This window comes from Carassius auratus, unplaced genomic scaffold (genome assembly GCF_003368295.1).
Source record: "Carassius auratus strain Wakin unplaced genomic scaffold, ASM336829v1 scaf_tig00040972, whole genome shotgun sequence".
Taxonomy (NCBI): Eukaryota; Metazoa; Chordata; class Actinopteri; order Cypriniformes; family Cyprinidae; genus Carassius; species Carassius auratus.
The window spans coordinates 9,775-25,310 of NW_020526622.1; the positions used below are offsets into that span (position 1 = coordinate 9,775).

General features: G+C 38.7%; 1 protein-coding gene across 1 annotated transcript; it reads left to right on the forward strand.

The window, feature by feature from the left end:
* The first annotated feature begins 1,102 nt into the window (after positions 1–1,102).
* LOC113084961 (interferon-induced very large GTPase 1-like) lies at positions 1,103–13,787 on the forward strand. The gene is given in 5 exon segments (XM_026255041.1): positions 1,103–2,702; positions 3,843–3,904; positions 8,998–10,002; positions 10,004–10,198; positions 10,200–13,787. Coding segments are annotated over 5 exon segments (6,450 nt in total).
* Positions 13,788–15,536: the final 1,749 nt, after the last annotated feature.

The following is a 15,536-nucleotide window of genomic DNA, read 5'->3' on the forward strand; positions in this document are numbered from 1 at the left end:
CTTTTTAAGAGAGAGGAGCCATCAAAGACAGATGAATCTTCAGAGGCAGGCCAACTTTCAAAGACAGGAGAACCTTCTAAGGCAGAAAAATATCTGAAAACAGAGGAAGCTTCAAAGGAAGAGGAACCTCCTGAGACAGATAAACCTTCTAAGAGTGATGAGGATCTAATTACAGAGGTACTTCCAAAAAAAGAAAAGCCATCAAATACAGATGAATCAGAGGCAGGCCAACTTTCAAAAAAAGATGAACTTTCAAAGACAGCAGAACCTTCTAATACAGAAGAATCTCTGAAAACAGAGGAATCACCAAAGAAAGAGGAACCTCCTGAGACAGATAAACCTTCTAAGAGTGAGGTGCATGTAAATACAGAGGTACCTCCAAAGAAAGAACTTTTTAAGAGAGAAGAGCCATCAAAGACAGATGAATCAGAGGCAGACCAACGACCAAAGAAAGATGAACTTTCAAAGACAGGAGAACCTTCTATGACAGAAGAATCTCTGAAAACAGAGGAATCTCTGAAAACAGATGAATCACCAAAGAAAGAGGAACCCCCTGAGACAGACAAACCATCTAAGAGCGAGGGGCATCTAAAAACAGAGGTACCTCCAAAGAAAGAAGAACTTTTTAAGAGAGATGAGCCATCAAAGACAGATGAATATTCAGAAGCAGGCCAACTTTCAAAGACAGTAGAAGCTTCTAATGCAGAAAAATCTATGAAAACAGATGAACCTTCAAAGGAAGAGGAACCTCCTAACACATACAAACTTTCTAAGAGTGAGGAGCATCTAATTACAGAGGTACTTCCAAAGAAAGAAGAACTTCCTAAGAGAGAGGAGCCATCAAAGACAGATGAATCTTCAGAGGCAGGCCAACTTTCAAAGAAAGATGAAATTTCAAAGACAGGAGAACCTTCTCAGACAGAAAAATCTCTGAAAACAGAAGAATATCCAAAGAAAGAGGAACCTCCTAAAACAGACAAACCATCTAAGAGTGAGGAGCATGTAAATACAGAGGTACCTACAAAGAAAGAAGAACGTCCTAAGAGAGAGGAGCCATCAAAGACAGATGAATCTTCAGAGGCAGGCCAACTTTCAAAGAAAGATGAAATTTCAAAGACAGCAGAACCTTCTAAGGCAGAAAAAATATCTGAAAACAGAGGAAGCTTCAAAGGAAGAGGAACCTCCTAAGACTGACAACCCTTCTAAGAGTGATGAGGATCTAATTACAGAGGTACCTCCAAAGAAAGAAGAGCCAGCAAAGACAGGTGAATCTTCAGAGGCAGGCCAACTTTCAAAGAAAGATGAAATTTCAAAGACAGGAGAACCTTCTAAGACAGAAGAACCTCTGAAAACACAGGAACCTCCAACAAAAGAGCAACCTCCTAAGACAGACAAACCATCTAGGAGTGAGGAGCATGTAAATATAGAGGTACCTACAAAGAAAGAAGAACCTCCTAAGAGAGAGGAGCCATCAAAGACAGATGAATCTTCAGAGGCAGGCCAACTTTCAAAGAAAGATGAAATTTCAAAGACAGGAGAACCTTCTAAGACAGAAGAACCTCTGAAAACACAGGAACCTCCAACAAAAGAGCAACCTCCTAAGACAGACAAACCTTCTAAGAGTGAGGAGCATCTAAATACAGTGGAGCCTCCAAAGAGAGAAAAAGTTTTCAAGAGAGAGAAGCCATCAAAGACAGATGTATCTTCAGAAGCAGGTCAACTTTCAAAGACAGTAGAACCTTCTAAGGCAGAAAAATCTATGAAAACAGATGAAGCTTCAAAGGAAGAGGAACCCCATAAGACAGACAAACCATCTAGGAGTGAGGAGCATGTAAATATAGAGGTACCTACAAAGAAAGAAGAACCTCCTAAGAGAGAGGAGCCATCAAAGACGGATAAATCTTCAGAGGCAGGCCAACTTTCAAAGAAAGATGAACTTTCAAAGACAGCAGAACCTTCTAAGACAGAAGAATCTCTGAAAACAGAGGAATCTCTGAAAACAGAGGAATCACCAAAGAAAGAGGAACCTCCTGAGAGAGATAAACCTTCTAAGAGTGAGGAGCATCGAAATACAGAGGAACCTCCAAAGAAAGAAGAACTTCCGAAGAGAATGGAGCCACCAAAGACAGATGAATCTTCAGAGGCAGGCCAACTTTCAAAGAAAGATGACATTTCAAAGACAGGAGAACCTTCTAAGAAAGAAGAACCTCTGAAAACTCAGGAACCTCCAACAAAAGAGCAACCTCCTAAGACAGACAAACCTTCTAAGAGTGAGGAGCATGTAAATACAGAGGTACCTACAAAGAAAGAAGAACGTCCTAAGAGAGAGGAGCCATCAAAGACGGATGAATCTTCAGAGGCAGGCCAACTTTCAAAGAAAGATGAACTTTCAAAGACAGCAGAACCTTCTAAGACAGAAGAATCTCTGAAAACAGAGGAATCACCAAAGAAAGAGGAACCTCCTGAGAGAGATAAACCTTCTAAGAGTGAGGAGCATCGAAATACAGAGGTACCTCAAAAGAAAGAAGAACTTCCGAAGAGAATGGAGCCACCAAAGACAGATGAATCTTCAGAGGCAGGCCAACTTTCAAAGAAAGATGAAATTTCAAAGACAGGAGAACCTTCTAAGACAGAAGAACCTCTGAAAACTCAGGAACCTCCAACAAAAGAGCAACCTCCTAAGACAGACAAACCTTCTAAGAGTGAGGAGCATCTAAATACAGAGGAACTTCCAAAGAAAGAAGAACTTTTTAAGAGAGAGGAGCCATCAAAGACAGATGAATCAGAGGCAGGCCAACTTTCAAAGAGAGGAGAACCTTCTCAAACAGAAAAATCTCTGAAAACAGAGGAACCTCCAAAGACAGAGGAACCTTATGAGACAGATAAACCTTCTAAGAGCGAGGAGCATCTATATACAGAGGAACCTCCAAAGAAAGAAGAATTTTTTAAGAGAGAGGAGCCATCAAAGACAGATGAATCAGAGGCAGGCCAACTTTCAAAGACAGTAGAAACTTCTAAGGCAGAAAAATCTATGAAAACAGATGAAGCTTCAAAAGAAGAGGAACCTCCTAAGAAATACAAACCTTTTAAGAGTGAGGAGCATCTAAATACAGAGGTACCTCCAAAGAAAGAAGAACTTTTTAAGATAGTGGAGCCATCAAAGACAGATGAATCAGAGGCAGGCCAACTTTCAAAGAGAGGAGAACCTTCTCAAACAGAAAAATCTCTGAAAACAGAGGAACCTCCAAAGACAGAGGAACCTCCTGAGACAGATAAACCTTCTAAGAGCGAGGAGCATCTATATACAGAGGAACCTCCAAAGAAAGAAGAACTTTTTAAGAGAGAGGAGCCATCAAAGACAGATGAATCAGAGGCAGGCCAACTTTCAAAGACAATAGAAACTTCTAAGGCAGAAAAATCTATGAAAACAGATGAAGCTTCAAAAGAAGAGGAACCTCCTAAGAAATACAAACCTTTTAAGAGTGAGGAGCATCTAAATACAGAGGTACCTCCAAAGAAAGAAGAACTTTTTAAGATAGTGGAGCCATCAAAGACAGATGAATCAGAGGCAGGCCAACTTTCAAAGAGAGGAGAACCTTCTCAAACAGAAAAATCTCTGAAAACAGAGGAACCTCCAAAGACAGAGGAACCTCCTGAGACAGATAAACCTTCTAAGAGCGAGGAGCATCTATATACAGAGGAACCTCCAAAGAAAGAAGAACTTTTTAAGATAGAGGAGCCATCAAAGACAGATGAATATTCAGAGGCAGGCCAACTTTCAAAGAAAGATGAACTTTCAAAGACAGCAGAACCTTCTCAGACAGAAAAATCTCTGAAAACAGAGGAACCTCCAAAGAAAGAGGAACCTCCTAAGACAGACAAACCATCTAAGAGTGAGGAGCATGTAAATACAGAGGTACCTATAAAGAAAGAAGAACGTCCTAAGAGAGAGGAGCCATCAAAGACAGATAAATATTCAGAGGCAGGCCAACTTTCAAAGAAAGATGAACTTTCAAAGACAGCAGAACCTTCTAAGACAGAAGAATCTCTGAAAACAGAGGAATCACCAAATAAAGAGGAACCTCTTGAGACAGATAAACATTCTAAGAGTGAGGAGCATCTAAACAAAGAGGTACCTCCAAAGAAAGAAGAACTTTTTAAGAGAGAGGAGCCATCAAATACAGATGAATCAGAGGCAGACCAACTTTCAAAGAAAGATGAACTTTCAAAGACAGGAGAACCTTCCAAAACAGAAGAATCTCTAAAAACTGATGAACCTTCAAAGACAGGGGAATCTCCAATCGCAGACAAGGCTCTGCAGTCAGATGAATCTTTGCAAACTTCTATAATGGAAGGTAAAATTAATTATCACATGGTTAAGAAATAATCTGCTTTCACACTCAATAGTTGTATCAAACCCAGGTGCGTTTGCAGTCACTTTACGTCATCGCAAATGCACATGGAAATCGCATGGAGAACACAACGCGACTGAGCATAGTTGTATTTTTTGTTATTTTGGTGCTATTTTGCACAGCATAATAATTTATTTAAATTATTTCATTTTAATTAATTTAATTTTTACTTTTAGGAGTGTGTGGAACCAACCTCGGCTCTCTCGTGTGTTGAGGAAACAATGATATTGACAATGTTACGTATGCGCAGGATACTTTACTTCCTGAATAAGTGCGCACCCGAGTCCATGTTGCTTGCACATTCACGTGAACCGCGCCATAGTTCGGGAGCAACCGAACTCAGACCACCTTCTCCAGGTAGTCTCGGGTTCCATACCCCAGTGCACACCAGGGTCCGATGACAGCATTTACATTAGCGATTTTTCATGCGAACCGTGCCCCTTTCCGCACTAAACTGCCAGTGTGAAAGCCCCCTAAGTATTCAGACCCTTTGCTGTGATACTAATATATTTAACTCAGGTGCTGACCTTTTCTTTGTATCATCCTTGAGATGGTTCCACACCTTCATTTGAGTTCAACTGTATTTGATTATACTGATTGGACTTGATTAGAAAAGCAACACACCTGTCTATATATGACCTTACAGCTCACAGTGCATGTCAGAGCAAATATGAGACAGAACAGAATTGTGGCAAGTCACAGATCTGGCCAAGGTTACAAAAGAAATTCTGCTGCACTTAAGGTTCCTAAGAGCACAGTGGCCTTCATAATCCTTAAATGGTAGACGTTTGGGACAACCAGAACCCTTCCCAGAGCTGGCTGTTTGGCCTAACTGAGCAATCGGGGGAGAAGAGCCTTGGTGAGAGAGGTAAGGAAGAACCCAAAGATCACTTTGGCTGAGCTCCAGAGATGCATTTGGGAGATGGGAGAAAGTTGTAGAAAGTCAACCATCATTGCAGTCCTCCACCAGTTGGGGCTTTATGACAGAGTGGCCCAAGGAAGCCTCTCCTCAGTGCAAGACACATGAAAGCCCACATGGAGTTTGCTTAAAAAAAAAAAAAAAAAAAAAAAAAAAACAATCACCCGGAGAAATAAGACTTTCTGCTCTGATGAGACCGAGATATAACTTTTGGGCCTTAATTCTAAGTGTGTGGAGAAAACTAGGCACTTGTTTGTGTAGCCTAGCGAACCAAACTGAGAGACCATTTTGAAGGCTCAGGAAACCTTCCTTCTGAGATTATTAAGGCCTCTTTTTTCTGAAATCAGTACTTCCATTCAGTCATTGATTAACTCGTCCCTGAATGCTGGGGTAGTCCCAAAATATTTTAAGCATGCTGTAGTTCAACCTTTCCTTAAGAAACAGGGTTTGGAGGAAAATTACCTTGATAATTATCGGCCTGTCTCTAAGCTTTAATTTTTATCAAATCTTTTAGAAAAAGTTGTATATTTACAAATGATTTCCTTTTTGAATGCAGCTAAATTAACAGAACCTGCCCAATCTGGTTTATCTGCCCATCATAGCTTACTTTGCTTAAAGTGTTCAATTACATTTTGCTTGCATGGGTAGTGGTAAAAATACAGTTCTGTTGCTTCTTGATTACATCTGCTTTAGATACAGTTAGGTATAGGTTAGGTTTAGATACAGTGAGACAGGTAAGTTTTCTTTATCTGTTGCTCCTCTAGGTTAGGACAATACACAAATAGACGAAACTCAAAAAGACACAGACAATTGAAAACAAAACGTGAACAAAAGGCGAAATAACCAAAACTATCCAAAGAAATAAATCAAAGAGTTAAAACAAAAGGCCAGGATCCAAAAATGAACTGCAATATCAAAAACAGAGTAAAAGAAAACCTAAATCAAAAAGAAAAAACAAAAACTAGATTAGGATGCACACAATCAAAAAACAAGACATAGATAGAACTAAAAGGCCAAAAAGGAGCCGAGGCTATAAAATAACTAGATAAGAAATCAAAAAATAGTTTAAGCAAGATCAAAAGGTAAACACCAAAAACAAACCAGCAGAGACCCAAGGAAACTGAACCCAATATATAGAGCAGTCCACATGAGGATCAGGTGAAAACAATCAAGCCAACAAGGGCTAAACAAGGGGCATGACTGGGGTAACAAGGAGGTGGGACAAGAGGAGAACGTGGAAGAAACAAACAAAGACAGAACCATGTGCTTAGACACAAAAAAACTAAGAAACATGGAACAGAGACAATATGTACAGGACTGTCAGCAGGATCCTGACAACACCTTGAGTCCTTTCTACTTCTGTTTGAGTCTGCTTATGCTGCATCACCGCGGTCTGTGGATTGAAGAGCGCGCTGAAAGACAGGGAGGAGATGAAGTATGACGACGTCTTCATATGAAATTAGGTGACTGACTCTGACTCGGTTTTGTGGGGCTAATCACTGCAGACCCGCTAAAAAATGACATAGCGACCAGGACGGAGAACCAGGACAAATATTTCAGTTGATCACCCAGGCATTAAGTGCCACCGAAATGAGGCACCGAAATCTGTGTTCTGATTCGGTTCGGTGCATACCCAATCCATAGGTACCGGTGCCATATTGGTTTTGTTACCCAACCCTAGTCAAAAGTTTGGACACATTACTATTTTAATGTTTAAACATTGCATATATTTATATTATTTGATAAAAAATACAGAACAAGATTGTAATATTGTAATATCTTGGTGGGGGGTCTTGCCAAAAAAACGCCTTGACACCACCCTCCCGCCCCACCCTCTTCCTGATCAAAAAATATATATATCCGGGATAAAGATTAAAAAATGTTTCTCTTCAAACTACGCAGAAAAATAATAATTGATTATTTATTTGACATTTATTTGTACACTGAACCGAGAACTGTTTATGTCGGACGCGACAATCATCACCAATGACGTCATTACATTGAGCGCAAAATAACTGGTGAACCGTTTTTTTATTTTTTATAAACTTGTTTATTGAATCAAATTGTCCGAAAGAACCGGTTCGCCGAAAAGAACCAAGCTTCCCATCACTACTGGTGATCCGAAAACCGATGCAACTGGTTCTTGACTCGAGAATGAGTCAATCGTTCGTTCGTTATCTGACTCGAATCTGTGTTCATCTTCAGTTCTCTATTCACAGCAGTTCAGACAGTGTACTGTTTAAAGTTTTGACCCTTTAAAGTTTGAGCATATTGTATGCAAACTGCAATTGATTAATTAATTAAAAACAAAGCAGGTAATATGCCATATGTTTTTGTTGTTTAGTAGCAGTAATATGCAGTTATTAGCAGTGCCCACTGTATTTTTTGTTGGTTTTCATGAGATGCCTTCATGAGAAATTCCTGCAAAGTTTCAAACTTGTAATTTTCAAAAAGTTCCCATGGAAATTTTCCTTTGCAACCCTGGGTATGAAAACAGCTCCTTCTGACATTCAGTTTAATATGATAAAAGTCCATTGCATGCTAGATTAATCCAAGTTCCCTAATATATAAATGTACGGAATTATTTATTTATTATTATATTTCAAAATTAACTAAATGAATAATATCTGAAATAATGGTTTTCAAGTTAAAATAAAAGTTTAAAAATAAATGTTTTAAGTAAAAAAATTGATTATATTATATAGAGAAAATAAAAGAAGGAAAAATAGCCAGAGGCAGAAGAGAGAGAACAGGCTGGTCACTCCTTTGAGGTCAGAATCAACAGACTTGTCTTAGAAAGTATTGCCTTCTTTTATTTCATTTGATTTCAACTCAGGCTGTGGCTGGAACTCTGCTGTAGTTTTTGTGTTTCTGCTCGTCTCATCTCTTTTTTCTTTCCTTCAGTGATTCTGCTTATTAACAGCAGGTGTTTGTCGTTAATAATGCACAATCAGCATTAATTAAACACATAATTATCTAATTGACTGCATTTGCACTGCGTGTAAGGGGAAATGGCAGTGTTCCCAGGTAAAAGTTATCCATAAACTTTATTTAACCAAATTAAACTGCATAATTTAAAAAGTGTTAAAAATAAAACTCAGTGTTAAATCCCACAATGATTTTGCATTGTCAAAAACAAGTAAAACAAAATTATTCTGCAAATCTGTTGTTGGCCATTTAATCATTTTAATTATTTTATAATATAGTATTGTTCAATATTCAGTCAATATCAGACACCGAGTTAACCAGCTAGAACAGCGGTCTGTCTAAAGGCTTGTGGTCAGATCAATTATTAATAATGTCATTTCCAGGTGTAAAAAGAGAGTGGAAAGAAGGATATGAAAGTGAGAAGGATGGGGTGAAGAACATCTGCACTGAAACTGATAATTCATTTCAGGTGAATGTTCAGAGGAAACTCTAGAAAACTGAATTTATACACTAGTATAGAACAGGGGTGCCCAATACTGTTCCTGGAGATCTACCTACCTACACCAACACAGCTGTCTGTAATTATCAAGTGCTACCTAAAATATTAATTAGATGATTCAGGTGTGTTTGATCAGGGTTGGAACTGAATTTGCAGGATTGGGCACCTCTGGTATAGGATATGGAAACCAGAAAGGAAAAAAACACATAACATTCATGTTGTTTTTGTCTATTAAACAGAGCGAAAACAAAGATGTTGAAACAGCAGGAGTCAAAGCTGATCAAGATAAAATACAGGATCTATTTCACAGACTTAACCTTGAAGGCAGACGCCACAATAAACTGAGAGCTGCAGATGCTCTTCAGATAACTGAACATTCGTTACAGTCTCATGAGTCTTGTGTTGAAGAGGAGCTGGTTCAGACTTTTATTGAAAAAATACTGATGATGGACTACAGAGCGAGATTCATCAGTGTTAAAGAGACAAATGAACAGGATCAACAGAGAGATGCTTATTCGTCTGAAGATGAGGGTGATTTGTTTGAATGTGTTCTTCACATTACTTCGTCAAACACAGTAACAGGCCAATCTGAGCGAATCCACCCGATGGATGTTCAGATGGCTGTGTTTCTTTCTGCTGATGGTTTCCTGAAGCAGCTGATGGTGACTAAACTGTCCCAGTGTCAGTACGCTCTGCCTCTGCTTGTTCCTGATCCAGTCACAAAACAGATTGAGTTTCCTCTCTGGACATTCAGACAAATCAACAAGAGCTGGAAGATGAGAAAAACCAACAATGAAACCATCAGTAAATCCCAGCCGATCTACAAGGCACAAACTCCAATGGTGTTTTTCTTCAGGTTTGACTCTGTGTCTTCATCCAAGTCTCAGCTGATGAACAGTCTGATCAATGAGAAACACAACACGTTCTTCCACAGGAACTGTCCAGGCAGCAGCAGAACCAGAGTCCTGATGGATGGAGTGGTGGAGATCGCCTGGTTCTGCCCCTCTGGGAAAAACACAGATCAATTCACTGACTGTGTTGCGTTCTGTAATCTACACGGTGATGCAGGAGACCATGAGAAACAGCTGCAGATGCTCACTGAAATGGCATCAGTCAATGTTGTTCTTCTAGCAAAACTAGACAGGAATGACAGAAGTGCAGCAATGATGAATAACCTGTTTGGAAACAAAAAGCCACTCATTTGTCTTTTTACGGAGGATGAATTTACTGTAATGAAGATGAAGAAAAAAAAAAATCAAAATCGGTTTGAAATACAGAAATCAGTCAGATGTGTCTGAAGAACTTAGAAGAACTATAAATGAGTGCCTCTCAGAAACATCTACCAATTTCAGACTTGAAGATGTGTCCAAACACTCAGATATCAGAGTAGATGAGGAAGATGATGACTGCAGGAGAGGAAGAGAAGCAGCACAACAGATGATTGAGTTTACTGGAGAAGAAAGATCTGACAGAAATCAAAGAATCATTTCTGCCTCATCAGGGGAAACTGTGGCATCAATGGAGTCAGAAGAACAAAGAACTACATCGACCTCAAGGAGAAGAAATAAAAATGGAAATAAGTGCAAAAGCAATACAAATGAATAAAATACGAGGAAAACAGCATGAATCTGACATGAGTGAGTTTATGAAGATATTTATTAAAGAAATGAGCTCACATAATGAACATGGAAAGATGTTTTTCCTCAAATGGCTCAGAATCCTGTTGGATGAACATACATCAAGTGACCTTTCTGCTCTTCTTCACAAATATGATAAAGCATGGTCAGGAGTCTTGAAACTGAAAGACAGCAGTAATAAATCTGAACGACATGAAGCTAAACAAACTGAACTTGAGAAGATATCTGAGGAGCTTCAAGCTGCAGCCTTTGGTTTGGAGCACATCATGAGGGAGATCGGTCAGATCTATGAATCATGTTCATCTGTGCAGGAGAACAAGAAAGATCTGGAGGTTCCCTTCTCTTCTCTCCCGAGTCTTGCAGCAGAGATGATGATCTCTGGATTTCCTCTGGAGCTGATGGATGGAGATGCTGCTCATGTTCCTGTGATCTGGATCTCTGCTGTTCTAGATGAACTCGTCCAGAAACTGGGAGACCAGCGAGTCTTTGTGCTGTCAGTTTTAGGGATTCAGAGCTCCGGGAAATCCACCATGCTGAATGCCATGTTTGGACTTGAGTTTGCCGTCAGTGCTGGAAGATGCACCAGAGGAGCTTTCATGCAGCTGGTCAGAGTCTCAGATGAGATGAAAACACAGATGAAGATTGACTTCATTCTGGTTGTTGATACTGAGGGTCTTCGTGCTCTAAAACTGTCTGGAAGATCAACAAGAGATCATGACAATGAATTGGCCACATTCGTCATTGGAATTGGAAATCTGACCTTGATAAACATCTTTGGAGAAAACCCGTCCGAGATGCAGGACATTCTTCAGATTGTTGTTCAGGCCTTCATGAGAATGAAGAGGGTCAGGCTCAATCCCAGCTGTGTGTTTGTGCATCAGAACGTTTCAGACGTCACAGCTGAAGAGAAAAACATGGAGGGAAGGAGACGACTGCAGGAGACACTGGATGAGATGACAAAACTCGCTGCTAAAGATGAAGTCTGTGATGCAGAATGTTTCAGTGATGTCATTAGATTTGATGTTCAGAAAGATGTGAAGTATTTTGTTCAGCTCTGGGAGGGCAGCTCACTAATGTCACCACCAAACCCAGACTACTGTGAGAACATTCAAGAACTAAAGGAATCTGTTATTTCTCATGCTGCAAAATCTCATGGAATTATGCTGAAAGACTTAACAGTTCGTGTTGAAGATCTCTGGAAGGCTTTACTGAGTGAACGATTTGTCTTCAGCTTCAGAAATTCTCTGGAGATTTCAGCCTACAGGAAACTGGAGACTGAATACAGCAAGTGGTCCTGGAGGCTACGCAGTGCCATGATGGAAACTGAGAACAAACTACACAACCAAATAGAAAATGAAGTAATTCATGAGGTTGAGAGAAAATATCTTGAAACCCAACTGAAGAAGACAAGTGAAGAAGTAGAACAATCAATGTTTGATTTAATTGAAAATGACAAAGATAAAGACATACTGATTCAGTGGAAAACATCATTTAAAATCAAAATCGAAGAACTTCAGGAAAACATTGTGAGGGACACAGAAAAGAAACTAAATGAGGTTCTTAAACAGCGAGACTTGAAGAAAGAGATTGATGCTCAGAGGAAACATCGTGAAGACACTCTCTATGAAAAGAGCAAAGAACTTGCCTTAGAGCTCAAATATAAAAATAACAATGAAGAAACATTGAAGAAAGAGTTTGATTCCTTTTGGGAACACTGGATAAAGGAGATCATCACAGACACCTCTCCGATAAAAGAAATTAACATAATGAGAGATGTGAGAGAGATCCTCAGGGACATCTATGGAAGTGTTATAGATCACTTGAGGGAGAGCAATGACTACAATAAAGTTGTCACTGTGCAGAGTTATTCAGAATATGTACAGTTTAAAAAAAACAGTGGATTTAAAGGACAGGTTAAACATGCCTTCAACTCAGCTTTATGTTTTGATCCTTTATCTAATGAGGATGAAACCCAGATAAGATCATTTGTCACAGATGTTGTTCAGCAAACAGACAAAGAGATTCAGTCATTTAACATTTCAAAGATGGGCTACAACAAAAGCTGCATTCAACAACTCACAGGTTACATCAAGGCAAGAATAATACAACATGAGGAAGGATGCCTGAAATATGTGTTGAAGAATGAATTCTTTATGGATTTGGTTCTTTCCATCTGTGAGAGAGCAAACAAGATGATCACTGAAGAACACACAATGTTTACAGAAGCCAATAATCCTGTCATATATGTTCAGAAAAAGAGAAAAGAGTACTATAGTATTTTCCAGAAATACTGTCAAGGAGCAACATCAGCTGCTATTTGTGGTGAGATCATCTGTCAGAAACTGAAAGAGCCCATTGAGCAGAGTGTCTACAAGAAGACTGCTAGAGATCTGGCAAATGAAATGAGAACAGAATGTCCATCACTGAAAGAAAACCGATTAAAACTGGAGAAGCACATCTTGGAGACACTGGCAGAAGAGGAGGACTTTGACAAATACATTAACTACATTCATAATCCCAGAGATCACTTCAAGAGTTTCATTAGAGATGAAGTCAATCAATATATCACTGCTAAGTTCAGTGACAGTGTTTTACCCAAAATGATGGAGAACACTGAACTCCTGCAGCAGAAGATCATGAAAGCAGCTCATGACTCTATTGAACAAGTTCAAGAAAAGAGAGGAGATAAATCCACTAAATATGTTCAAGAGAACAGAGGAGATGTTGGTTTGTGGTTAAAGAGTTTCACACAGCATCTCTCAGATGAGCTGATCTTCTCTGAAAAAGACCTCAGTGGAGTGAAATATGACGATTTTGATTTCAAACTCCTAGAAGATGTGATGAGAAAAGAACTTGATCATGTGATCTTTATTTGTGAAAGTAGTTTCAACACAAATACTTTTAATGAAAAGCTGGACCTAAAGTTCAGACCAGATGAGCTTCTGTTTTCTCATTTCTGTCAGTGCTGTTGGGTTCAGTGTCCGTTCTGTGGAGCTTTCTGCACCAGCACAATAGACAACCATCCTGGAGATCACAGTGTCCCTTTCCACAGAGTGACTGGAATTAAAGGAACTTCTTACTATCAAACAGATGATCTCTGTGCTGATTTCTGCACAACTTTAGTGACAAGTAGAAAACAATTTCGTGTTTCAGATAAGAGTTTTCCATGCAGTGACTACAGAAGTGCAGGAGGAGTTTATGCAGAGTGGGACATCACTCCTGACCCTCATGGACTGCCATATTGGAAGTGGTTTGTGTGCACATTCCAGGGAAAACTGGAAAATCATTATAATAAAAAATTCAAGGATCAGGGCGAGATTCCACCTGAATGGGGAATGAACGAAAAACAAGCTGCTATTCAGAGTTTGAACAAAATGATTGTTACAAACTAATGGAACCGATAAGACTTAAACGCCCTTTTATACCACTCATTTAAAGAACAATCTAAAATATAAACATACAATTCCCCCTACATTATAAGACTTGTCATGGCAGGTGATTCATTAGATGTGGGGAGGAACGCGGAGGAAAACAGGACAGAATCTCAACTGATGGAGCAGCAGGAAATTGTTTTTAGAATAAGAATGATTTAACTTATGCGAAAATAGGAGGATTTGAATAAGACAATTATGAGAATTCTGAAAGAATTGATTGTGTTGGTGAACTTTAATTTGGAGCTACAATCTCTCGCAAATTATATTAGGGCTTTGAGACTGCAAACATCTGCCGCTAAACCTGAAAAGCCTTGAAAGGCAATAATGAGATATACATTCTGTTAGAGTTTGCTCAACAGTTAAGACACATATATATACTTTTTGCTAACTGTATCATGATTGTGTGAGGAAGTGCATTTTGCAATAACTTTGCAGAATGGACCTTCTTTCTTAAAGTGTTGTATTGTGATATGTTTTAGCTTAGATGTGTTGTTTTTTGTGACTATAAAACATTATTGTTGGAACACATTCGCCACTGCAATTTGGGGTGAATACTTCATGCTATTTACTTTTATTGTTATTTGCTTAATGAGTTATTGTTTTAATAAAGTGAAACCATTTCCTATAGTGATGCATTAAACTTTTTAAAACATCTCTGAGTAATTATTAAGTGTAAATCTATTATCTTGCTCTATACCTGAACCTGCATTATGAGTTCCAAAGTGGCAATGACCTCAGCTGAGCTGATTTAATCTAGACACCGGTGGGAAGAAGTATTGAAGCTTCTATTGCATATGATAAATATCCGAGGTAAGAGCTATATTTATATATTGCAAATGCTTGTGGGAAACAAATATGTGAATAGAGGGTTTCTATATATTATTTAATCTGAATAAATAACACATACAAATCTGTGTCTTAAATAAGGCTGTTATTTAGACTATTTTCCATAAAGTGAATGGAACACAGTGCACTATAGAAAGGATAATGAACAATTCAGACAGTATAAATATGCTTTCCACTTGGGGCGAACTGTAGGATTTATGGATTCTAAATGCAATGTTTCAAGAGAGCAATCATGCATTTTTATTCATTTTTACTCATACATTAAAAAAAAAATTATTTATCCTTTAACAATTTTCCTAAATATGCAATTTAAGTCTTGGGTCTTCTTTGTGGCATCTTCCTCTTTATGATGTGCCAAATGTTTACTATGGGTGAAAGATCTGGACTTAGGCTGGCAATTTCAGTACCCGGATCCTTCTACGCAGCCATGATGTTGTAATTGATGCAGTATGTGGTCTGGCATTGTCATGATGGAAAATGCAAGGTCTTCCCTGAAAGAGACGACGTCTGGATGAGAGCATACAGTATTGTTCAAAATAATAGCAGTACAATGTGACTAACCAGAATAATCAAGGTTTTTAGTATATTTTTTATTGCTACGTGGCAAACAAGTTACCAGTAGGTTCAGTAGATTGTCAGAAAACAAACAAGACCCAGCATTCATGATATGCACGCTCTTAAGGCTGTGCAATTGGGCAATTAGTTGAAAGGGGAGTGTTCAAAAAAATAGCAGTGTCTACCTTTGACTGTACAAACTCAAAACTATTTTGTACAAAAAAAAAATTTTCTGGGATTTAGCAATCCTGTGAATCACTAAACTAATATTTAGTTGTATGACCACAGTTTTTTAAAACTGCTTGA